The sequence below is a fragment of the Rutilus rutilus genome (assembly GCF_951802725.1).
Source record: "Rutilus rutilus genome assembly, chromosome: 1".
In the NCBI taxonomy this organism is placed as follows: Eukaryota; Metazoa; Chordata; class Actinopteri; order Cypriniformes; family Leuciscidae; genus Rutilus; species Rutilus rutilus.
In genome coordinates this window covers 69,297,289-69,321,705 of record NC_140209.1, presented here as the reverse complement: position 1 = coordinate 69,321,705, position 24,417 = coordinate 69,297,289, and the positions used below count along the sequence as shown (strand labels likewise).

Sequence of the window (24,417 nt, the reverse complement as noted above, 5' to 3'; positions counted from 1 at the left end):
CTTCAAAAGAATTATATTTAAAACTTGATTTCTTAGTGGTTTTGAAACTATTACTATAGATTACAGCAACACCACCCCCTTTGCGTTTCAGACGAGGCTCATGTTTATAACAGTAATCTTGCGGGGTTGATTCATTTAAAGTAATGTAATCGTTTGGTTTTAGCCAGGTTTCTGTCAAACACAGCACATCTAGGTTATTATCTGAAATCATATCGTTAACAACGAGTGCTTTTGAAGTAAGCGATCGAATATTCAGCAACCCAAGCTTTAGCATTTGCTCATCTGTATTATAGCTGTTTTTTATTTGTTGAACATCAATTAAATTTTTAACCTTAGTTGGGTTTAAACGTTTTTTGGATTTCCAAATTCGGGGAACAGACACAGTCTCTATATGATGATAGCTAGGTGAAAGAGGCTCTATGTGATAGGATTTATCTGACCTTGGTGACGCAAGGCCGCTAGCAGACAGTCGGTTAAGCCAGTCTGTCTGCTTCCTGACCTGAGCCCCAGATTGTCATGTTTGAGCTCTAAGACTATGAGCCATATTACTAGAGAGAAGAGCAGCACCATCCCAGGAGGGATGAATACCATCTCTTTTCAACAGGTCAGGTTTGCCCCAAAAACTTTTCCAATTGTCTATGAATTCTATATTATTAAGCGGACACCACCGAGACAGCCAACCGTTAAGAGAACATAATCTACTAACTATCTCATCACTCCTGCGAACAGGAAGGGGGCCAGAGCAAATTACAGTCCTTGACATCGTACTTGCAAGTTCACACACCTCTTTAATATTAATTTTGGTGATCTCCGACTGGCGGAGTCGAACATCATTAGTGCCGACATGAATAATGATCTTAGAGAATTTACGATTAGCATTAGCCAGCACTTTTAAATTTGCTTTGATGTCAGGCGCTCTGGCTCCCGGCAAACATGTGACTATGGTGGTTGGTGTCTCTATTTTCACGTTCCGTGTAATAGAATCGCCAATAACTAGGGCACAATCATTCTCAGTGGGTGTTTCACTGAGCGGGGCAAATCGATTTGTTATGGTAATCGGAACGGAAGAGTGGTTTTTAGATCCGCGACTAGAGCGATCCCTCACTGTCACCCATTTGCCCGGCTGCACAGGCTCTACTTCAGCCAGAACCGACTCATGTAAAGTGTGCACTATTCTATGCGCATCCAAAACATCTAAAGCACTAGCACTCTTCCTATCCTCAATTAAAGTTTGGATGCGTGTTTCTAATTCTGAAATCTTCTCTGTCAACCTAACTGTCTCCTTACATTTATCACATATAAATCCTATATTGTCGACAGAGAAGCCTATACTAAACATGTGACATGAAGTGCAAGTGACAATAACAGGACAAGACATTACTCACCGTGTTTGTTGAGTGATTCTTACTCACCTGAGCTTTTTATGAACTCAAAGGCGCGGACGCGCGAGAGAAAAATAAATAAATAAAATAGCTGAGCGCACGGGTGGCGCGTTAACAGGCTAGCGAATTACTAGTGTGTTGTGCTAGTAGTACTAATAACAAAAGCTAGCGATGTCAGGTTAATCTGAGATGTTGGGTAAAATGTAGTAGTATAAACAACTAGAAATGGTAGTAAAATGATGGTTCAAAACAAAGAAATATATGGCTAAGACGGAGCTTATCGCACCGAATCAAACAAACACACTCACAGCAGGCAGCGAGGCAGACAGGAGCAATCGATCAGACAGGAGGGAAAACAACCGTCAGTCGCTGAAGCGTCAGTCGCTCTGCTCAAATTCGCGCTCAGCAGCTTCTGTGAACATAAGTCCCGCCTACTTTGATTTGATTGGTCATCTCAAATATTCTGACATTGACAAGCAGTGACAGACCAATGTTAGATGAACACACACACACACACACACACACACACACACACAATCCCTGTGAAAACTTTCAAGGACACTTTCCAGGGCCTTGAATTTTCTTTTGCAGATTCACAAACATTCAAGGATTTCAAGGACCCGTGGGTGTAACAGATAACGCAGCTAACATGCTACGAGCAGTTGGACTGACAGAGACATTGCACATTGGCTGTTTTGCACATGTCCTAAACTTGGCATCACAGGCTGCTCTCAAGATGCCTGCAGTATCAAGGCTTCTAGGCAGACTGGCAGATCTCCGCATTTTCCCACCGGAGCACCATAGCCAGCCACGAACTAAAAAAAACCCAGAAACTGCTGGACCTGCCACAGCACAAGTTAGTGACCGATGTACCAACGCGTTGGAATAGTGCATTTGAAATGGTGGAAAGATGTCTAGAACAGCAAGCTGCTATCTCTGCTGCACTACTTGCCCCTGAGATACGAAAACAAGAGAAAGATCTGAGCTCCCTTACAGAGGCAGACATAACAGCAGCAGAGGCTGTTGCACTGGCTCTGAAGCCAATGAAGAAAGCCACCTTAGTCATATCTCAAGAAGGAACCCCAACTCTCTCTGTCATCGCCCCTCTGAGAGCAAGACTTCTGGAAGAGATGCATCCGGCCCCGACTGATCCTGTGATGGTGAAGGAGATGAAATCGTACTCGGTTACTAACGTAACCTCGGTTCTCTCTAGAGAGAGGAACGAGTACTGCGTAGAATACGCTAGGGGAAAATCCTTTTCCACGAGAATACTAAAGCCAAAAAATTATCCTTAATTTTGTATTAATGTAAAACGCGTTGCGGCAGCATACAGACATAGGCGAGACAGCTCGCGTGCCTATTGGCTGGTCTGCTGACAACTGCTTGAGCCTATCGAGCGAGACCTAGAGTGACGTCAGACCCAATGAGGGCGCTTTGCGCCCTCTGCGTCACGTCCCGCCGAAACGGGCGTGGCTTAGGTCTTTAAATACCGCTCGCAGGCTTTATATCTCTGGTTTGTCATAGTCGAAGCAACCAGAGCGTGTGCATGCACGGCAGGATACGCAGTACTCGTTCCTCTCTCTAGAGAGAACCGAGGTTACGTTAGTAACGTTCTCTTACGAGAAATTCTCTAGTACTGCGTAGAATACGCTAGGGGAACCTACTGTAAAACGCCGTGCGTGCTGGGATCTGATACTATAGACTCAAGGGCGACAGCCTGGAGTTCATACAGTACACAATCACCCAGGGGACTCACAGGGAATCCTGGAAGAGGAGGGGTTTAGCCACTATCTTCCTTTATGGCAGCATCGAGCAAGGACTGCAATACTCAAATAGCTGCATAACTGACAGCGTCAGTTTATGAGATTTGGCCATACTAGACCGACAGTAGTCTGGCCTGTAGTGCGGGAACCTCTAGGTTGTAAAACCTTATAAATGTAGACGGAGAGGCCCAACCTGCCGCCATACAAATATCTTGCAAGGCAATCCCACTTGACCAGGCCCACGATGAAGCCATGCTTCTCGTGGAGTGCGCTTTGACACCCAGCGGGCACTGCATGCCCTTGGTTGTGTAAGCTAGCGCTATTGCGTCCACTACCCATCTGGATAGGGTCTGTTTCGAAGCGGCTAGTCCCTTAGAACGCCCGCTGAACGAAACAAAGAGCTGCTCCGTCTGTCTGAAAACAGACGAGCGAGACACATAAGCTCTTAATGCCCTGACTGGGCAAAGGGAGCTTTCGTCCATATTTCCTTCAGTGACCGGCAGAGCAGACAGGGAGATGACCTGTGCTCTGAACGGTGTATTGAGGGATTTAGGAACATAACCGTGCTTAGGTTTGAGTATAACTCTAGAGTCATTCGGCCCAAATTCCATGCACGTCGCGCTTACTGAGAGCGTGTGTAAGTCCCCTATGTGCTTCACTGAAGCGAGAGCCAGAAGAAACGCCGTCTTGGAAGACAGGTGTTTAAGATCAATCTTCTGCAAGGGCTCGAATGGATGACCTTTCATGGCTTCCAGTACCGTAGAAAGGTCCCAAATAGGGACTGTGGGAGGTCTGGGAGGATTCAGTCTCTTAGCTCCTCTAAGGAAGCGAATGACTAAATCGTTCCTTCCAATAGACTGGCCAAGCGTGGTCGAAGAGAACACTGCTATGGCCGCTACATAGACTTTGAGCGTGGAAGGGGACCTGCCCTTATCCAACAGCTCCTGTAGGAAGAAGGGAACCTCCGTCACACCGCAATGCAGGGGTGACACACCACGAGCTGTGCACCAGCTAGAGAACACTGACCATTTTGAGGCATAGAGACGTCGCGTAGACGGAGCTCTGGCCTGTGTGATAGTGTTTAACACTCCCTGTGGGAGGTCAGCGGGTACCCGTTGATGGCCCACACATGGAGGGACCACAGGTCTGGGTGAGGATGCCAGATCGAGCCGTTGGCTTGAGAGAGGAGATCCCTCCTCAGAGGCACTGGCCACGGGGCGGTGCTCGCTAACTGCATCACAATTGGGAACCAAGGTTGGCTCATCCAAAGTGGGGCTACAAGCAGCACTGAGCATCCTTCTTCCCTGACCCGTTCTACCACCTGAGTCAGGAGGGAGACGGGGGGAAAAGCGTAGAGAGGACGGCGAGGCCACTCGTGGGTCAGCGCGTCATTGCTTTTCGAGAAAAATTCTGGACAGTGAGCGTTTTCTTGAGACACGAACAGGTCTACTTCCGCTCTGCCGAATTTCTTCCACAGCAGCTGGACTGTCTGTGGGTGCAAAGACCATTCCCCTGTCGGAACCTGGTTCCTGGACAGTCTGTCTGGTCCTATATTTAGGAGCCCTGGCACGTGCGCTGCTCTCAGCGAGAGCAGGTTGCTGCGGGCCCATATCAGGAGGCGCTTGGTTAGCCTGTACAGAGTCAGGGACCTGAGGCCACCCTGGCGATTTATGTAGGACACCACTGAGACGTTGTCTGAACGTATTAGCACGTGGTGTCCCTTTATGAGGGGACAAAAGCGCGTGAGCGCTTTGCTCATTGCCAACATTACGAGGCAGTTGATATGTAAGAGCTTCTCCTGCTTTGACCATTGGCCAAAAAGCGGTCTGCCCTCGAGCAGCGCTCCCCATCCCAAAGGTGGATGCGTCCGTGGACACCACCATCACTCTCGAGGAAGTCCCCAGGCTTACACCTGATTGGTACCAGTCTTTTGCCTCCCAAGGTTTCAAAGTTGCAATGCACGCTTGATTGACCTTGAAGCGAAGCCGACCGGAGGCCCACGCTGTGCGTGGTACTCTCTTTCTGAGCCAGAACAGCAGTGGGCGCATGCGCAGAAGGCCCAACTGGAGAACTGAAGATGCTGAGGCCATGAGACCTAGCATCCTTTGAAATGTTTTGAGAGGGACTATCGCGCCGCAGCGGAACGAGCCGGCTGCGCGCCGAATGTCCAGTGTGCGCTGAGATGAAAGGCGTGCTGTCATTAGCAGCGAGTTCAGCTCTATTCCCAGAAAAGATATAATCAGACTGGGGAATAGCGAGCTCTTTTCCCAGTTCACTGCGAGACCGAGATTCTCGAGGTGATCGAGTAAAAATGGTCCTGTGCTCTACGAGCTCCGAGTGAGATTGGGCTAGAATCAGCCAGTCGTCCAGATAGTTCAGCACTCGTATACCCCGTAGTCTGAGGGGTGCGAGCGCTGCGTCCATGCACTTCGTAAATGTACGGGGTGCCAGGGACAAGCCGAAAGGCAGGACTGTGTACTGATATGCCTGGCCCTCGAAGGCGAATCTCAAAAATTGCCTGTGACGTGACGCTATCTGTATTTGAAAATACGCGTCCTTTAGATCTATTGACACAAACCAGTCCCCTCGGCGGACATGCGCGAGGATTTTTCTGGTCGTGAGCATCCTGAACTGGCGCTTCAGAAGCGCTCTGTTCAGCTGCCGCAGATCTAGTATGGGTCTGAGATCCCCGTCTTTCTTGGGCACCAGGAAGTATCTGCTGTAAAGCCCCCCTTCGCTTTGAGCTTGAGATAGGGGTTCTATAGCCCCTTTGCTCAACAGTTTCAGAATCTTGGCTCGAAGTAGATGAGCTACTTTCGATTCTGCCGTGGTCTCGATGCGCGCCATGAAGCGGCGAGGGCGCCGGCGAAACTGCAGCGAATAGCCTTCTTTTATGATGTTCAGCACCCATCTCGAAACCCCAGGAAGCTTTTCCCACGCAAGTGCGCGAGTAGCTAGGGGCTGGATGCGAAGCACGCTCTGATCGGCTCGCGATACAGCGGCTTTTGTGTGCTGTGACATAAGCGTCGCGCTCATGACATCTGAGGCAGGGGGCGCGCTGATAACAGCGGGCAGAATGCCCGCGCTCGACTCCTCTGCAGTGTCTAACTGAGAGGGGGAGGGCTGGGCTAGTTTCATGTCTGTGTGTGGGCGTGGGCGCAGAGCAGCGGGCACATACACCACTTTTACAGCATTGCTCGCGTGAGCAGAGCGTATGCATACTGGTCCTGTATTTACAGAGACCATGAGACATGTGGGAAGTAGCGTTTGTGGGCACTGGGTAGTGGGCACATTTGCTACGTTTAAAGCGCAATCGATCGGAGTCGATTTTATGTGCGCGAGCCCTGTGTGAAGGGCTGTGCTTGTGTGTAGGAATGGGCACTGAGTAGTGGGCATTTTTTCTACACATGAAACACCGTCGGCCGTGGCCGGGACCAGGGTGGGAATTATGTAATTTTAGGGGCAAGGCCATTTGGCCTCCACCTTTTCTTTTTTTTTTAGGGGCACCAAGGCCATATGACAGGGCACAAAGGCCATCGTACAATTCGATGGTTTTCCCATTCAGATTGATACCATAACATCCTAATTTGGAATAAGACATGGATTATGACTTTTTTAATTAAAAAAAAACATTTTTTAATGAGAGAGAGAGCACCATTACATCCAGAAGGTATACACCCTCACACAACAATAGAAACAACACAAATGCCAATAAAAGCATTCAGAAACAACACAAATGCCAATAAAAGCATTCAGAAACAACACAAATGCCAATAAATTAATAATTTCCTGCATTGTCGAACGCTCTTCTTCAGGTGTTTCAAATATAGACTATAATGTTCAGTAGAGCGCCCTCAGGCTGCTGGTATGAATTGAAAACACAGCACATCAGTATACAGCGCTCATAATGATTACATCGACGCATTTGGCTATAAATTCAATAAAATATTATTCCTGTCAATAGAAATCTGATGTAAACTGAGAATATATCAATATTTCTCCAAATCTGCACACTTTTGAGCTAAAAGCCGTGAGGGACGTTGTTTTGTGAATCGCTTTCATGACGACAGCACGGGAGTTTTTTATGAATGGGAGCGTCTGACGCTCATAATTCATATTAAAGGTATCGACTCATTTTTGCATTTCATAACTCCTGACACAAATTAAGACATAACTGTCAATATAAATTTCTCAGAATACAATAGTGGTCAAATACTGAAACGTGAGTCTTATATCTTTTTAATGATGTAAGTTATAGTTTGTCAAGGTAATAACATTAAATCTTATAGTAACTGAACTATTAAAAAAAAAAAAAAACGCTTCAGTGCGCCGACGCCGTTACCTCTGGAACCTTGCATAGGGCCCTTTTCTGAAAAGGGCACTTATCTACTAGCAGATAGATTTTGATATTTTTAGGTCAAACCGTTCTTGTCTGTCAGTCATATAATGCAGGTCTATGGTCACGGTCTCAAAGAGCAGCCATCCACAGAGTCCAAATTAAAACAATTCCCCATCGTCCAAATTAAACAATTCCCCATCGTAAGTACACATTGATGGCCTAAGACACGAAACGAGCGGTTTGTGTGAGAAAACAAACAGTATTTATATCGTTTTTACCTCTTGTAACACAGCGACGTCCAAGTGATCTGAGGGCGCCCGCGCTTCCTGCTGTGTGACGTGTGCGCAGACTGGTGCATAGATAGACATATAGATTTCGCCTTGGCTACGGCAGTTCATGAACGAATGCCGTAGCCAAGGCGAAATCTAGTGTATATATCTATGCCCCAGTTTCGACAACAGAGTGTCGTTCTTCTGTTGGTGCTGACGTTACATGCTTCTTGCACTGCTGTTTTGATGCGTGAGATCATCGATGTGATTATGACACTGCACCTGCGCGAATCCACAAACTAATTGAAGTTCAGAGACTACTTGGGTGGAACTTGGACAGGGCCAGGGCACACAGGCCACTGTGGCCGTACGATGATTTTTTTTTCACGGGGCATGAAGGCCAAAGTGTAGGGCAACGGCGGCCATGGCCGCGTGGCCGCGGTATAATTCCGCCCTGGACTAAAACACTCTTTTCTCCTTTCGCCAGTGACGCACGGGAACCATAGAAACGGTGTCTGGGTGCAGGCGAGTGGGTTGTACAACGCGCTCGTCTGCTGCAAAATGCACGTCTGCAGTCGCCTTCCAGGGAACTGACAGAACGAAGCATTGGCGGCATAATTTATCTGCCGTTAGACCGGGATTCGAACACCGGTCTCCCGTGTGACAAAACCTAGGATTCCGCCACTGAGCCACGGGGAGCGTCAACATGTTTTCTTCGGCGTTTGCTTGCAGGCGTGCGTGTATTAAAAAACAGGCACGTTTGCTGCAGTATAGACATTTCCAGTCGCCTGATCAGGGATCTGAGACATGTGTGAGAAATGAGGTCAGTCCGGTCTCGACGGGACTGTAAACACTTTTCTCCTTTCGCCGGTGAGTGACGCGTGAATGGGGCGCAGGGGCAGGGTAGCTTTCTTGTAACGTAAAGAAAAACTAACCCCGACCATCCGCTTCCAGCCTCCCTTGTGAGCAGCGCAGTTTGCGCGGCTCGAACAGAGGGAGAGAGAAAGCCAGCCCCGTGACGGTCCGCTCCAGACATCCCCTGTGAACGGCGCGGTTGTGCGGCTCGAACAGAGGGCGAGCAGGTATCATCCCCCAAGCAGGCAAGGCAAGCGGGCGAACCGGTGAGCTTTGCGGCTTGGAAGGGCGGAGGAGCAGTCGCGGAGAAGGATGCCAGGTGAGTCCTCAGAGTCACCATAGGCAGTAACTAGCTCGCAGTGAGGGCAGTCGCCGTCAGCGAGCGCGAGAACTGCTTGATCCTCAGGAAAGGGGCGTCTTGAAAAAGACGCCCGGCTCTTTTAGTGCAATGAGAGTGTGTGTCGCGGCGGCGAGCACACACAAGGCACAGTAGAAGAGAAAGGATATAACGCCGGATAGCGCAGCAGGAAGGCGATGAAGGCGGCGCGGCCAGCAGCTTCTCGACTCATCCCGCTGAAGTGCTTCTTCAACAGCGTGGCTTCTCGGATCCAGCGATGTGAGTTGCTTCGCTGAAGGATGAAAAATCAGAGATATAAAGCCTGCGAGCGGTATTTATAGACCTAAGCCACGCCCATTTCGGCGGGACGTGACGCAGAGGGCGCAAAGCGCCCTCATTGGGTCTGACGTCACTCTAGGTCTCGCTCGATAGGCTTATGCAGTTGCCAGCAGACCAGCCAATAGGCGTGCGAGCTGCCTCGCCTATGTCTGTATGCTGTCGCAACACGTTTTACATTAATACAAAATTAAGGATAATTTTTTGGCTTCAGTATTCTCGTGGAAAAGGATTTCCCCTAGCGTATTCTACGCAGTACGAGAGAATCTCTCGTAAGAGAACTGCTGTGCATCAGGATCTCCAGAAAAGGTATTTATTATCATTATGACACTTTATTCTAAGACAGTTGTTTTGCATTATACTAATTTCATAATGATAATTTTTATATTTTGTTGTAATAGAAATGTATTATATTTATTTTAAGGTACACAGGCATAAAGGAACAACTCTACTTAGCTTCTGCCCTGGACCCACGCTTTAAGGCCCTGCCTTTATTGACTGATGATGAGCGTGAGGAAGTCTGATAACACTAAGACACTGGCAACTGGAAAAAGCTCAGTAAGTACTGTATAGTGTGAATAAAAACATTATGTATTTTTATTATTAATGATACACTGCAATTATGAATTTAAACCTACACTGTTAGAAATGTCTGTAAATTACACAGTATTTAACTGTAAAATGAACTGTATTTTCCTGTAGGACAGTTATACAGCATGTTACTGTATTTTAAAGTTACATTTTGGAAAATATCCCCTTGGCGCCACTAAAATTCAGTATTTTTAATTTACTGTAAATCTAAATACAGTAAAAAAAAAAAAAAAAAAGAGCGCGAAACCTGACCAATCACAGAAAAGCTTTTATTTCCCGCTTGGAGAAAGAAGAAAACGAAGACACACAGATGCGAGAAGAACCAGTCAGATTCAAAGGTGTGTACAAATATTCCTCATTTTACTTTACATATATTATATTTTTGGTTTAACTAAAAAAAAAAAAAAAAAAAAAAAAAAACGCTGCCACTTAACGGCGCGCAGTCACCTCACATTATGTTGTGAAGAGAGCAAGAGAGAGTTGTGGTGACACTGTGCAAACATTCATATTTCTTTCCTTTCTTTCCCTTTTCTGAACGTTTCACCGTCAAAATATGGACATTAACGGGTCTCTGCCTTGGGTTTGAGCACGTCAGGAGTGTATGTGAACTGTTGGCCGAACAACAAAGCTTTTGCGGATTTAGTTTAAAGTCAGTCAGGTTTTTTTTCCCGCTATTATCGCTTGCCGTTAACTGATTACCCCATATAAATGCACGTCATATAGTGCTAGAGTAAAACCCGCAATGTTCTTGTGCAAACACTGTGGCGTCTCTGTGGAGACATTATACGCCTTTATTAATCATGCCAAAGGGCATAAAAACACGGCGAACTTCAGGTTTTCGTGTGCAGTTCCTGAATGCCCATGCACTTTCCAAAGACTCTCCGCCCTTCAGTCTCACATTTACCGCAAACACAGAAAGGCCGCAAAAAATCCGAACAGATCAGAACAGCACGATCTGAATTCTAGATGCAGTGTTGAAGGCTGTACATTCGTGTTGACCAAATTCGCCAGTCTTTGTGAACATCTAAAATGGCATATTCGAGATGGCAAAAAAATTGAATGTCCAATTACTGGCTGTAAAAATTATTTTCGAGTGAAGTCGTCATTTTCAGCACACCTCAGTAGAAAACATAAAAACCATTTAGAGAAATCTGTCTGTGCAAGTGCATAGGCTTTGATGATGTGGAATTTCAAGACAGTAGTTCAGCCATTCAGCTTGACAAAGACAAATTTCTGACAAATTTGGCTTTATTTATTTGAGGATGCAGTCAGAAATGATTCTGCCATCTACAACAATTCAGATTTTAATTGATGAGTTCATGGAGGTGCATACAAATAGCATGACGCATACCTTGTCCAAAGTTAACGAAGAATTGACAAAGCTAAAAATTCCAGACTGTCAAATAAATGAAATGATAAGTGGGTTAACTAAAGAAAACTTACTTAAGATGTATAATGAGGGATAGCCAGACTGTCAAATAAATGAAATGATAAGTGGGTTAACTAAAGAAAACTTACTTAAGATGTATAATGAGGGATATTTTAAGTCAGATCAGACTCGGAAGTCCTTTTTCAAAAAACATTTCAATTATGTGGAGCCTGTGCAGGTGTACCTAGGCTGTGATGCATCAGGGAAAGAGCGCTTTTGTCAGTACATACCAGTGAAAGACACTCTGAAGGCATTTCTGAACAATGGATCTGTTAAAGAGCAGTATGATAAGGCCAAGGAACAAACATCACAAAATCCCCATGTACTTGAGGATATAAGGGATGGGAGAAATTTTAAAGAAAACACTCTTTTTAAAGAGTCTTCATCAGTAGTGTCTCTAATTTTATATCAAGATGCATTCGAGGTAGTTAATCCTCTTGGCTCTGGAAGAAAAAAACACAAACTAGTTGCTGTGTACTTGACACTTTCAGAAATCTGTCCCCATAATAGATCATCTATTGATCCTATGCAATTGGTCATGCTTTGCAGAGAGGAAGATTTTAAGTTTTTTGGGCAGCAACAAGTTTTCACACCTCTTTTGAGTGATCTCAAGGACATGGAGGAATTTGGAATTGTACTGGAGAATGGAGAGACAGTGAGGGGAGCAGTGATTGCCATTGTAGGGGATAATTTGGGGTCACATAGCATCGGAGGGTTTACTGAGAATTTCAGTAAGAGTAGACATTTCTGCCGTTACTGTCTTATAAACAGAGACATGTTTGAAAGCAAAGGCACAGACTTAGGTCCATCAAGAACAAAACAGAGTTACCAAAACAGTGTGGCAATGTCTGAAATAGTGTTGTCACGATACCCAAATTATTGTTTCGATACCGATACCAAGTCAAGTATTGCGATTTCGATACTTTTTCGATACTTTTCCTGAAAAGGGAGAAACACTCTCAAATATCATTGCTGTGCTTTATTTTAAAACCGGGACAACATTCTAATCATATAACACACTAATAAATGAACATATGAACAGCAGATATATTAAACATTTGAACAAAATATGAAATATAAAAATATAAAAAATTAATTAGAGCAATGACATTCAAGGTAAAAAAAAAAAAAAAAAAAATTAGCAGCATTATCTCATTTATCATAAGAAACATAAGAGTTACCAGTAATAACTTTATCTTGATTCTGAACTTTGAATAAAAATATGAACAGCGATTATATTAAACAATGTTTAATATTGGTAACATATGATAAGCCTCATTGGTGATATATTTGACATATGGGGAGAGAGTTGTGGAAGGCCTATACTTCATGTTAAACATAAATATATAGCAGCAAAGACAACGTCGGCAGTGTTGATGCACTTGACGGCAAAATAGGCTACAGAATATTTCGTTCTGTATTGAGGTGCAATATTTGAAAATCAATAATATTTTTTTTAATTACATTTATATTGTATTTATGTCAAAACCTAGAGACTTTCAAACATCAAAATGTAATTTATTAATATGTATTCGTGTCAAAATGACATGAAATATCTTTCCCTATTCTATTTTGCCTGGAAACGCTTGCGTGAAAAATAGGCGTCGGTTCTATTTCTGGCATGCATGGGTTTTCCGCGGGTCTCGAGCTGCGCCTGAGACGCGTGTGTCACGCAGGCAGTTAAATATTTTATTTCGCAGGCCGAAATAAAAACGGACACGACACGCAGCCAGTGTGTCGCCGGCCTTACAAATCTGGAACGCGGTCATTCTTAGAAGTATCGATACTAATACATTTAGGAATCGTGACGTTTTTAATTTCCGATTTACTTTTGAAGTGCACCGTGCAACAGAGCAAGGTAGGCAAAGTACTTCCATATGTCACTCCTCGCGTCATCTTTTTCTACGATGTGGACCACTTGTGCTCGCACATGCAGCCATCTCGCTGTAGTGTTTTGTCACATGACACTGACAGCGGCAGGTTCTTTGCTGCGTGCTTCAGGAAAAAAAAACAGACGTCCAGATAGGGAGGCGTTTTTTTTTTTTTTTTTAAGTATCGATACTGATAAATTTAGGTATCGTGACGTTTTTAATTTCCGAGTATCGCGATACTTTTGAAGTATCGGTACACCGTGCAACACTAGTCTGAAGGGCAAGAAATGTGTGATGGTGTCGACTCAGTGTTCAACTGCCTAAAACACTTTCATGTGTGTGATCCTGGGCTTCCTCCGTGTTTGGCACATGATCTTTTTGAGGGAGTTGTTTCAAAGTCCAGGAATTAATGAAAATTACATTCATTGCACAACATCACAGCATTAATGCCAGCCCTCCACCCAGAATATCAGATCTTCAGGCAAGGTGGCCTTTTCTCTTTACAAGGAGATTCTTATGCGCTCATTTTAAGGAACTGACTGGGATTGATCCTGACATCAGATTTAATGACTCCCTTTGTACAAAAGGGGAAAGGATTATCTGCTTCTTCAAAAATCTTCAGTCCAGGTGGGGAAAAGACGTTAGAGCAGTCCTCAAAGACATCGACAGAGGCCTTGCAGCGGTCCTGTTGATGATGGCCCACTTCAAAGAAAAGGAGGAATCACTGTTCCTTTTAGCGGATGTGAGTATTTTCCATTTATATATTCAAAAATGTATGTAACTGACAGTTAGTAAAACTTTTGTGTTTGTGTGTTGTGTGTGTGTGTGTGTGTGTGTGTGTGTGTAGGTCACAACAACTCCAACAGATGCAGAGACCAGGCTTTCACTTCCTTCTACTCCAAGGCTGATCATGCTTGGTAAGGTCCTTTAATACATGATTTAGCAATGTTTAAAAGATGGTTTAGAGCTGCATGATTAATCGTTAAAAGATTGTGATCGCGATTCAGACACCTACACAATCTCATAAATAAATGTCAATGATTCGTCTGAGTCTATCAACTCTTTGGCTAAAATCTTAACGTTCAAATCTGCATTTGCGCTGCTGCTGAAGTAGAGAAAGCAGTTGTCATTTATATGTATGAAAAAGCTCCACAGTCTTTTCAACCACACAATATCATTATTTCAGTGTTACAAATATTATAATTATAAGTACTGGGATAAAAGTTTATAGATTATGATCAAAATAGAGCAAATCAGCTTTTTAATATAAATTCGCGCTTCAAGTAAAGCATTTATGTTTTGCCACTAGGTGGGGACAAGTGAAAGTGAAAAAATTTATTTGACATTGAATCATTCATTCAAAAAGATTGAACGATTCATTGCTGCTTCATCCAGTAAATTGATCAAGTGGTGTATTTATTAGTCAGTCACTGAAGCATTCATTAAAACAGATTTCTTTTTTAAATTATTCAAATTATTTAAACATTTTAAATGCACTGCATCTCAATTTATCCAGAATCGTGCAGCTCTAGGATGGTTTTTAAAAACAAACATGTTGCTTTATTCATAGATCTCCATGTTTAACATTTAGCTTAAAGAGTTAGGCTAGTTCACCCAAAAATATTCATCTTCGGAACACAAATTATGATATTTTTTATGAAATCAGAGAGCTTTCTGACTCCTCCATAGACAGCAATGTCATCGCAACTTTCAAGGCCCAGAAAGGTAGGAAAGACATTGTTAAAATAGTCCATGTGACTCCAGACTTTATTCAACAATTTCTTATTGTCTGTGTCAGTCTCCTACGTTGTTTACGTTGTAAATACAGCACTTCCGGGTTCTACGTCAGAACGGCGCTTCACTATTGGCCGACGCTGTTCATTTGGGCACCAGAACACATGCGTGTGATGCTGATGCAGGAGCTAGCCAATGGTGAGCCGGCATTCTGACGTAGAACCCGGAAGTGTTGTATTTACAACATAAACAGCGTAGGAGACTGACACAGACAAGAAGAAATTGTTGAATAAAGTCTGGTGTCACATGGACTATTTTAATGATGTCTTTCCTACCTTTCTGGGCCTTGAAAGTAGCAATGATGTTGCCGTCTATGGAGGGGTGAGAAAGCTCTTGTATTTCACCAAAAATAACCTAATTTGTGTTCCGAAGATGAACAAAGTCTTACGGTTTTTGAACAACATGAGGGTGAGTAATTAATGACAGAATTTGTATTTTTGGGGGAACCCTTTAACATCTCCTCAAATAAGTTTTGAATAACAAGGGTGACTAAATGATGATTGTCATTTTTGGGTAAACTATCCTTTTAAACTAATAAGAAAAGCTCCATCTACATATTTTCATAGACACCAAAATCAAATGTTACATTTTTTTTGCAAAGTTAAACACTATAAATAAATTTATTACTATACTATTTAACTACTATTTTTTTTTTTTAGGGGATTCAGTTCTACACAGCAAAAAATGGATGCTGTCAATTGAAGGCAAAGTCCTCTTTCCTAAGACTGACCTACCAGATTTTTCCTCTGCGTTTGCTGTTCTCTTCGGTTGCTATTATGTGCTTAACATTGAGTACCAAGTGGAAGCAGCCACTACTTTGGAGTTCATTCAGAGGTAAGTACATCTTGCAATATGCCATAATATTAGGTAAACATTAAAGGGATAATTCACCCAAGTTATGTCATCACTTACTTATTCAGCGGAACACAAAATAAGATATTTTGAAGAATGTTGGTGACCCAACGCTTTCGTTTCTGTTGACTTCCATTGTTTTTTTGTGTCCATTTAATGGAAGTCAACAGGAACAGAAAATATTGGGTCACCAACATTCTTCTTTTGTGTTCCACTAAAGAAAGAAGAACATACAGGTTAGGAAAGACGTGAAGGTGGTAAGTACGTTGGCCAAGAGTGCTCAACGCACTGCAACTTAAAGGGTCAGTTCACCCAAAAGGAAAATTCTGTTAGTAATTACTCACTCTCATGTTGTTCCAACCCCGTAAGACTTTCATTCATCGTCGTAACAATTTAAGATATTTTTGATGAAATCAGAGAAATTTGGCTCACTCCTTCATAGGGTTCTATGTAATTTCATTCTGCCAGACAAGAAAAGATAGTGAAGACATTGTTAAAATAGTCCAAGTGACTACAGTGGCTCAACCGTAAGTTTATCAAGCGACGAGAATACTTTTTGTGCGCAAAAATAACTTTATTCAACTATTAATTTTCTTTTGTGTGGGCCTCTGACATGAGTTCACGTGAGCGCCACGACACATGCGAGAAGTTGCTCTCGTGAACTCACTCAGAGGCCCACACTGAAGAAAATTAATAATTGAATAAAGTCGTCATTTTTAGTTTTTTTTTGCACACAAAAAAGTTTTCTTGTCGCTTGATAAACTTAAGGTTGAGCCACTATAGTCACTTGGACTATTTTAATGATTTTTTACTAACTTTTCTGGGCCGAATAACATAGAAGTCTATGGAGGAGTGAGCCAGCTCTCAGATGTAATCAAAAATATCTTAATTTGTGTTCCGAAGTTGAACGAAAGTCTTACGGGGTTAAAACAACATGAGGGTGAGTAATTACTGACAGAGTTTACATTTTTGGGTGAACTATCCCTTTAAGAAAATGCATGCAAATAGAAAAAACAACCGTATGGAAGAAAAATAATGCCAAATGTTTTTGAAATAAAAAAGCCTGTTGAATTGCACTACTTGAAAAAAATATGCATTGCATTAACCATGCTTGCATTTTAATGCATTGTTTCTTTAACACTAGAACTGCCATGGCGGTCATTTTGACCGTTTTGAATTTTATATCTGCAATAACTTTGTTGAAAAAATAAATAAAAACCTGCTGGTACCTGACTTTTCCTAAGTGTCTGTATTTTCATTTAAAATGTTTTTCATATAAATTACACATAAGGCAAAAAAACAAATGAACATATTTACCTATTTCGGTCATAGACGGTCAGATTGACCGCACTGAATTTCGCGGTATTATACCAATATACACAACAATAAAATGTGGTAAAAAATACACAAAACATATTCCATTTAAATGGAATAATATTCAGAACAGAACAAGAATGAAAAAATATCTATAAACAAGCCAAAATGAAATAGGCTACTTTCAAGCGAAAGTGAAAGTAAGCGGCGTTGGGCTCACGTAACTCTCTAATTAGAATAAAAATGTTTCAACATTTGCGATGTATTTGGATGGTAAACTATTCTTTATTATGCTTTGTAGGCTACTTCACTCACGTTCCAATATCGACGGAAAAAATCTTCACATGCGCAAAATGGTACGAATTGTAGGCTACTGACTATATAAACAGAGCAGTGGATTTTTTATATGTTAGGTTGACTATTTTATTATTATATTTTATTATGGCTATAATGAACAGGCTGCGATGTCAAGATATGCAATGCTGGAATATGGCGTGTGTGTGTGTGTTTGTGTGTGTGTGTGTAAGGCGCGGGCGCGATCGAACAGTGTAAACATGAAAACAGGCTGCTCCGTCATTTTGGACATCTACGGATATTATTATTTATAGATGTATAATTAAACTTGTTTAAATGTACAGTTTGGTGTTGTTTTGTTTTTAAAAGATATCCTAATACAATAAATGCATTAATCTCTCAATTGGGTATTTATCATTAAAGATATAGAGTTTGGAATCTAGCGGTCAAAATGACCGCTTGCGGCAGTTCTAGTAGTTATGGAATTCTGGCACTTCTAGTGTTAAGGCTTGCATTTTTATGGGCTGAAATTCAACATGGTTATGTATTTAAGCTGTGACTATTTCAATTCAAAACGTTTCAAACACATTTTCATTAATACAAATTCAAAAATCCATATTCACATTTCATATTTCACTTCCAAAATATTCAAACTGTTTAAATATACAACCTATAATATTCAACTGGCAATTTTCAGTCCATTTTATTTCGCTTTACAAATTCGCTTCCACAAATTCAGTGGTTCAAATTTGACAGTAGATCCAACATTGACGTCCAGGAACTGCAGGAAAAGCAGTAGATTGCCGAGCATACTCTCCATCTGCTGTCGACCTCACCAGCAGGGGGTGCAAGCGTGTGTTGTTGACAAAGACCAGAGCAACAGTTAGAGCAAGCCATTCATTCATAAAAACGGATTTATAGAAATGTAAATGTATTTGTAATTATTATGAGGGCTGTTTTTATGTTTAATTCAGTGTCTTCACAGTCCCTGTGTAGCCGCATCTTTCTCTACGTGAACGAGATTATAATGTTATTCTCCCGATGCTGATGTACAGAACAAATGTTACATTTGAAGTAGACATATTTTTCTCTTGGTTGTTAAGTTGCCTTAACTTTATATCGCGGATATGTCCCATGATTTACTCACCCTCAAGCCGTTCGAGATGCATATGTCAATCTTTTTTCAGACGAACACATTTTCAGTTATTTTAGAAAATGTCTTAGATCTTTCAGTGGTTATAATGTGAAGCAATGGGGTCCAGCTCGTTGAAGTCCGCAAATGTACATGCATCCTTCACAAAAGTAATCCATCCGGCTCCAGAGGGATAAACGAAGGCCTTCCGAGGGTAATCCGTGCGGTTTTGTCGTAAAAATATACATATTTAAAACTTTATAAACGAAAATAACTGGCTTCCGGTCGCGGTCGACGCGCGTTCACGGAGATCATAGGTACTAAACCAATGCGCATGAACTCGACAATCGATTACTATGGACTTCGACCGAAAACAGGATGTAAATACAGGTATGTGCGCTGGCTGAATAAACATCATTTTTATTCATATCTTTCACATCTACTGCAGTCAGATTGACCCGCGTTCACTCCGAAGGAATCACTCACATGACCTGTGCACTTGTAATGACACATCAAGGATGTTAAGAGGCTAAAAGCAGGTTTAAAACGTGCCCCATTGAAGTCAACAGGGTGCAAATTTTAAAAAGAGGATAACACGGTGTAGGCAACACCGATTTTTGTCGTTGTTCTCTGTCTCTGGGATTTGTTGGATCGCTGATCGATTGCTCCTGTCTGCCTCGCTGCCTGCTGTGAGTGTGTTTGCTTCGGTGCTGTAAGCTCCGTCTTAGCCTCGTATTTCTTTGTTTTGAACCATCATTTACTACAATTTGTAGTTGTTTATACTAAATACAGCTTACCCAACATCTCAGATTGACATCGCTAGCTTCCGTTAACTTACTACTAACACAACACGCTAATTCGCTACTGCTAGCCTGTTAACGCGCCACCCGTGCGCTCAGCTGTTTTATTTATTTATTTTTCTCTCGCGCGCTCGCGCCTTTGAGTTCAAAAGCTCAGGTAAGTAATAATCAGTCAACAAACACGGTGAGTAATGTCTTGTCCTGTTATTGTCACCTGCACTTCATGTCACATGTTTAGCATAGACTTCTCTGTTGGCAATGTAGGATTTATATGTGATAAATGTAAGGAGACAGTTAGGCTGACAGAGAAGATTTCAGAATTAGAGACACGCATCCAAACTTTAATTGAGGATAGTAAGAGTGCTAGAGCTTTAGATACTATTTTGGATGCGCCTAGCATAGTGAACTCTTTACATGATTCGGTTCCAGCTGAAGTAGAGCCTGTGCAGCCGGGCAAATGGGTGACAGTGAGGGATCGCTCTAGTCGCGGATCAAAAAACCACTCTTCCGTTCCGATTACCACAACAAATCGATTTGCCCCGCTCAGTGAAACACCCACTGAGAATTCTGTTGATTGTGCCCTAGTAATTGGTGATTCGATCACACGGAACGTGAAAATAGAGACACCAGCGAACATAGTCACATGTTTGCCAGGAGCCAGAGCGCCTGACATCAAAGCAAATTTAAAAGTGCTGGCTAATGCTAATCGTAAATTCTCTAAGATCATTATTCATGTCGGCACTAATGATGTTCGACTCCGCCAGTCGGAGATCACCAAAATTAATATTAAAGAGGTGTGTGAACTTGCAAGTACGATGTCAGGCACTGTAATTTGCTCTGGCCCCCTTCCTGTTCGCAGGAGTGATGAGATAGTTAGTAGATTGTGTTCACTGAATCGCTGGCTGTCTCGGTGGTGTCCGTGTAATAATATAGAATTCATAGACAATTGGAAAAGTTTTTGGGGCAAACCTGACCTGTTGAAAAGAGATGGTATTCATCCCTCCTGGGATGGTGCTGCTCTTCTATCTAGTAATATGGCTCATAGTCTTAGAGCTCAAACATGACAAATTGGGCACCAGGTCAGGAAGCAGACAGACTGGCTAAACCAACCGTCTGCTAGCGGCCTCGCGTCACCCAGGTCAGATAAATCCTATCACATAGAGCCTCTTTCACCTAGCTATCATCATATAGAGACTGTGTCTGTTCCCCGATTTTGGAAATCCAAAAAATGTTTAAACCCATCTAAGGTTAAAAATTTAATTGATGTTCAACAAATAAAAAACAGCTATAATACAGATGAGCAAATGCTAAAGCTTGGGTTGCTGAATATTCGATCGCTTACTTCAAAAGCACTCATTGTTAATGATATGATTTCAGATAATAACCTAGATGTGCTGTGTTTGACAGAAACCTGGCTAAAACCAAGCGATTACATTACTTTAAATGAGTCCACCCCGCAAGATTACTGTTATAAACATGAACCTCGTCTTAAACGCAAAGGGGGTGGTGTTGCTGTAATTTATAGTAATATTTTCAAAACCACTAAGAAATCAAGTTTCGAATATAATTCTTTTGAAGTGTTAGTGCTTAATGTAAAAATATATAGTAAAAATGATAAATCACGTTTGAGATTTGTGCTGGCTACTGTATACAGGCCACCAGGGCACCATACAGACTTTATCAAAGAATTTGCGGACTTTCTATCAGAGTTAGTATTGGCTGCAGATAAAGTACTAATTGTTGGTGATTTTAATATACACATCGATAATGAAAAAGATGCATTGGGTTTGGCATTTAAAGACATTGTAAACTCAATTGGAGTTAGACAACACGTGTCAGGACCTACTCATCGTCGTAATCATACTCTAGATCTAATATTATCACATGGAATAGATGTTGATGCCGTTGAAATTCTGCAGCAGAGCGATGACATCTCAGATCATTATCTAGTCTCGTGTAAATTACATTTAGCCAAGGCTGCAAAGCCGACTCCGTGTTACAAATATGTTAGACCTATCACTTCTGCTACTAAAGATTGCTTTATTAATAATCTTCCTGATCAGTTTCATCATCTCAGCATCCCGGATAGCTTAGAAAAACTTGATATTGCAACAGAAACTTTTAACTCTCTCTTTTCCAGCACTTTAGACACAGTTGCTCCTTTGCGCTTAAAGAAGATTAAAGAAAATAATCCAACGCCGTGGTACAACGAGCACACTCGGGCCCTTAAGAGAGCAGCCAGAAAAATGGAGCGCAACTGGAAGAAAACAAAATTAGAGGTATTTCGCATTTCATGGAAAGAGAGCTCGATTGCTTACAGAGAGGCTTTAAAAGCTGCTAGATCTGCTTATTTTTCAAACCTATTAGAAGAAAATAAACATAATCCTAGGTATTTATTTGAAACAGTGGCTAAACTAACGAAAAAGAAAGCTTCAAACACAGAAGGTTCCAAGCAGCACAGCAGTAATGACTTTATGAACTTCTTCACTTATAAGATTGATAATATCAGGGATAAAATTATAACTATGCAACCATCTACTACAGTATCGCATCAGGCAGTGCATTGTAGTCTCCCTGAGGAAAAATTTGATTCATTCATTGCTATAGGAGAGGAAGAATTTACTAAACTCGTTAAATCATCTAAATCTACAACATGTATGTTAGACCCTATACCGACTAAGCTACTTTTTTTTTTTCTTTTTTTTTTTTTTTTCATTTTCATTTATATAGCGCTTTTAACAATGTAGATTGTCTCAAAGCAGCTTTACAGAGATAAATGTATAATTTAACGTAAGATTGTTTTGGCTTTATAGCGGTTCTTCAATAAAGTTATTTTCCAGCTAAAGTTAGTTTTGATTGATTCGCTTCCGTCGCAACGCTCATTTGTTTTTAAATTAGGGCCGCCAAGACCACACCATTCTCTCTACACAGACTTTAAACGCGAACCTGTGAGAAACACTGATGGCGTTCAGATGCGCATTAAGAACGGGTTCTATAGTTATGTGCGTTTGAATATATGTGTGCAGGTTTGGAATTCCCTACAAACCAAACCTAAACAAATTACTGGTGTTTCCTTATAGTTTTGATTCAGAATTTTATTTTATTTTATCAATTCGGGGTAGATACGCAAATTGAGTTTTCCCGACGACGCGTTATCTGGAGAGTGGGAAAGGGATCCTCCATAGGGAGAGACTAGTTGGCCCTTCAGCACTGTGTTGACACCGGGTCCAGGCGAAGGTCCTTCATCAGATCTGGAAACGGCCTGGATCCGGCAGGCTGCGGGAAAACCTTGGGATAAACAAAGACACTAAAATTAGCGTAGATGCCATTCTTCTTATGATGTAACAAGTACATCAGGATTTATGGGAAGTGTTCCCGGTTCCAGCTGACCTAATCTATGCAGCCTAATATTGAATTATAGAAGTCTATAATGTATTATGTGAACGCTATGTCAAAGAGATGTGTCTTTAATCTAGATTTGAACTGACAGAGTGTGTCTGCTTCCCGGACAATGGTAGGAAGGCTGTTCCAAAGTTTTGGTGCTAAATAGGAAAAGGATCTACCGCCAGCAGTTGATTTTGATATTCTAGGTATTATCAACTGGCCGGAATTTTGAGATCGCAATAGACGTGAAGGACTATAATGCGTTAAGAGCTCGCTCAAGTACTGCGGAGCTAAACCATTTAGTGCTTTGTAAGTAATCAGCAATATTTTAAAATTGATGCGATGTTTAATAGGGAGCCAGTGCAGTTTTGACAGAACCGGGCTAATATGCTCATACTTCCTGGTTCTGGTAAGAACTCGAGCTGCTGCGTTTTGAACTAGCTGTAGTTTGTTTATTAAGCGTGCAGGGCAACCACCCAGTAGAGCATTACAATAATCTAGCCTTGAGGTCATGAACGCATGGACTAATTGTTCCGCATTTGTCAATGAGAGCATATGACGTAATTTAGATATATTTTTAAGATGGAAAAATGCGGTTTTACAGATACTAGACACGTGACTTTCAAATGAAAGATTAGTATCAAAGAGCACACCCAGGTTCCTAACCGACGACGAAGACTTAACAGAGCAGCCATCAAGTGTTAGACAGTATTCTAGGTTATTACGTGAGGAAGTTTTTTGTCCAATAATAAGAATCTCTGTTTTTTCAGAATTTAGAAGTAGGAAATTACGAGTCATCCAATTTTTTATATCAGCTATGCATTCTGTTAATTTAGTGAATTGGTAAGTTTCGTTAGGTTTTGAAGAAATATAGAGCTGAGTATCGTCGGCATAACAGTGGAAGCTAATTCCATGTTTCCTAATGATATCTCCTAATGGCAGCATGTACAGAGTGAACAGCAGCGGTCCTAGTACTGAGCCTTGTGGTACGCCATACTGAACTTGTGATTGATAAGACATCTCTTCATTTACTGCTACAAACTGATAACGGTCAGATAAGTATGATTTAAACCATGCTAGTGCAATTCCACTAATGCCAACATAGTTTTCTAGTCTATTTAAAAGAATGTTGTGGTCAATGGTGTCAAACGCAGCACTAAGATCGAGTAACACTAATAGAGAGATACAACCACGATCGGATGATACGAGCAAATCATTTGTTACTCTAACGAGAGCAGTCTCAGTACTATGGTATGGTCTAAATCCAGACTGAAAATCCTCGCAGATATCATTTCTTTCTAGAAAGGAACATAGTTGTGAAGATACTGCCTTTTCTAGTATCTTTGACAGAAAAGGTAGAATCGAGATCGGCCTGTAATTGACTAATTCTGAAGGATCAAGTTGCATTTTTTTAACAAGCGGTTTAATCATAGCCAGCTTAAAGTTTTTTGGTACGTATCCTAGAGACAAAGAGGAATTAATGATATTAAGAAGAGGATCTATGACCTCTGGAAGCATCTCTTTCATTAGCTTAGTCGGTATAGGGTCTAACATACATGTTGTAGATTTAGATGATTTAACGAGTTTAGTAAATTCTTCCTCTCCTATAGCAATGAATGAATCAAATTTTTCCTCAGGGAGACTACAATGCACTGCCTGATGCGATACTGTAGTA

The 24,417-nt window shown here is 41.9% G+C and overlaps 1 protein-coding gene across 2 annotated transcripts in view; it reads right to left on the bottom strand.

Moving 5' to 3' along the window:
• The window catches only part of LOC311295295 (NACHT, LRR and PYD domains-containing protein 3-like), an 85,806-nt gene that overhangs the window by 15,875 nt on the left and 45,514 nt on the right, over positions 1–24,417 (bottom strand). Inside the window, exon 7 of one of the 2 annotated variants that reach the window (XM_084416605.1) lies at positions 15,294–22,646. The exons of the other annotated variant lie outside the window; for it this stretch is intronic. Coding sequence (XP_084272731.1) covers positions 22,604–22,646 — 43 coding nt within the window. The 3' untranslated portion in view covers positions 15,294–22,603. Of the gene's footprint in view, positions 1–15,293; positions 22,647–24,417 lie in introns of those variants that run through there. 2 annotated transcript variants of the gene reach the window in all.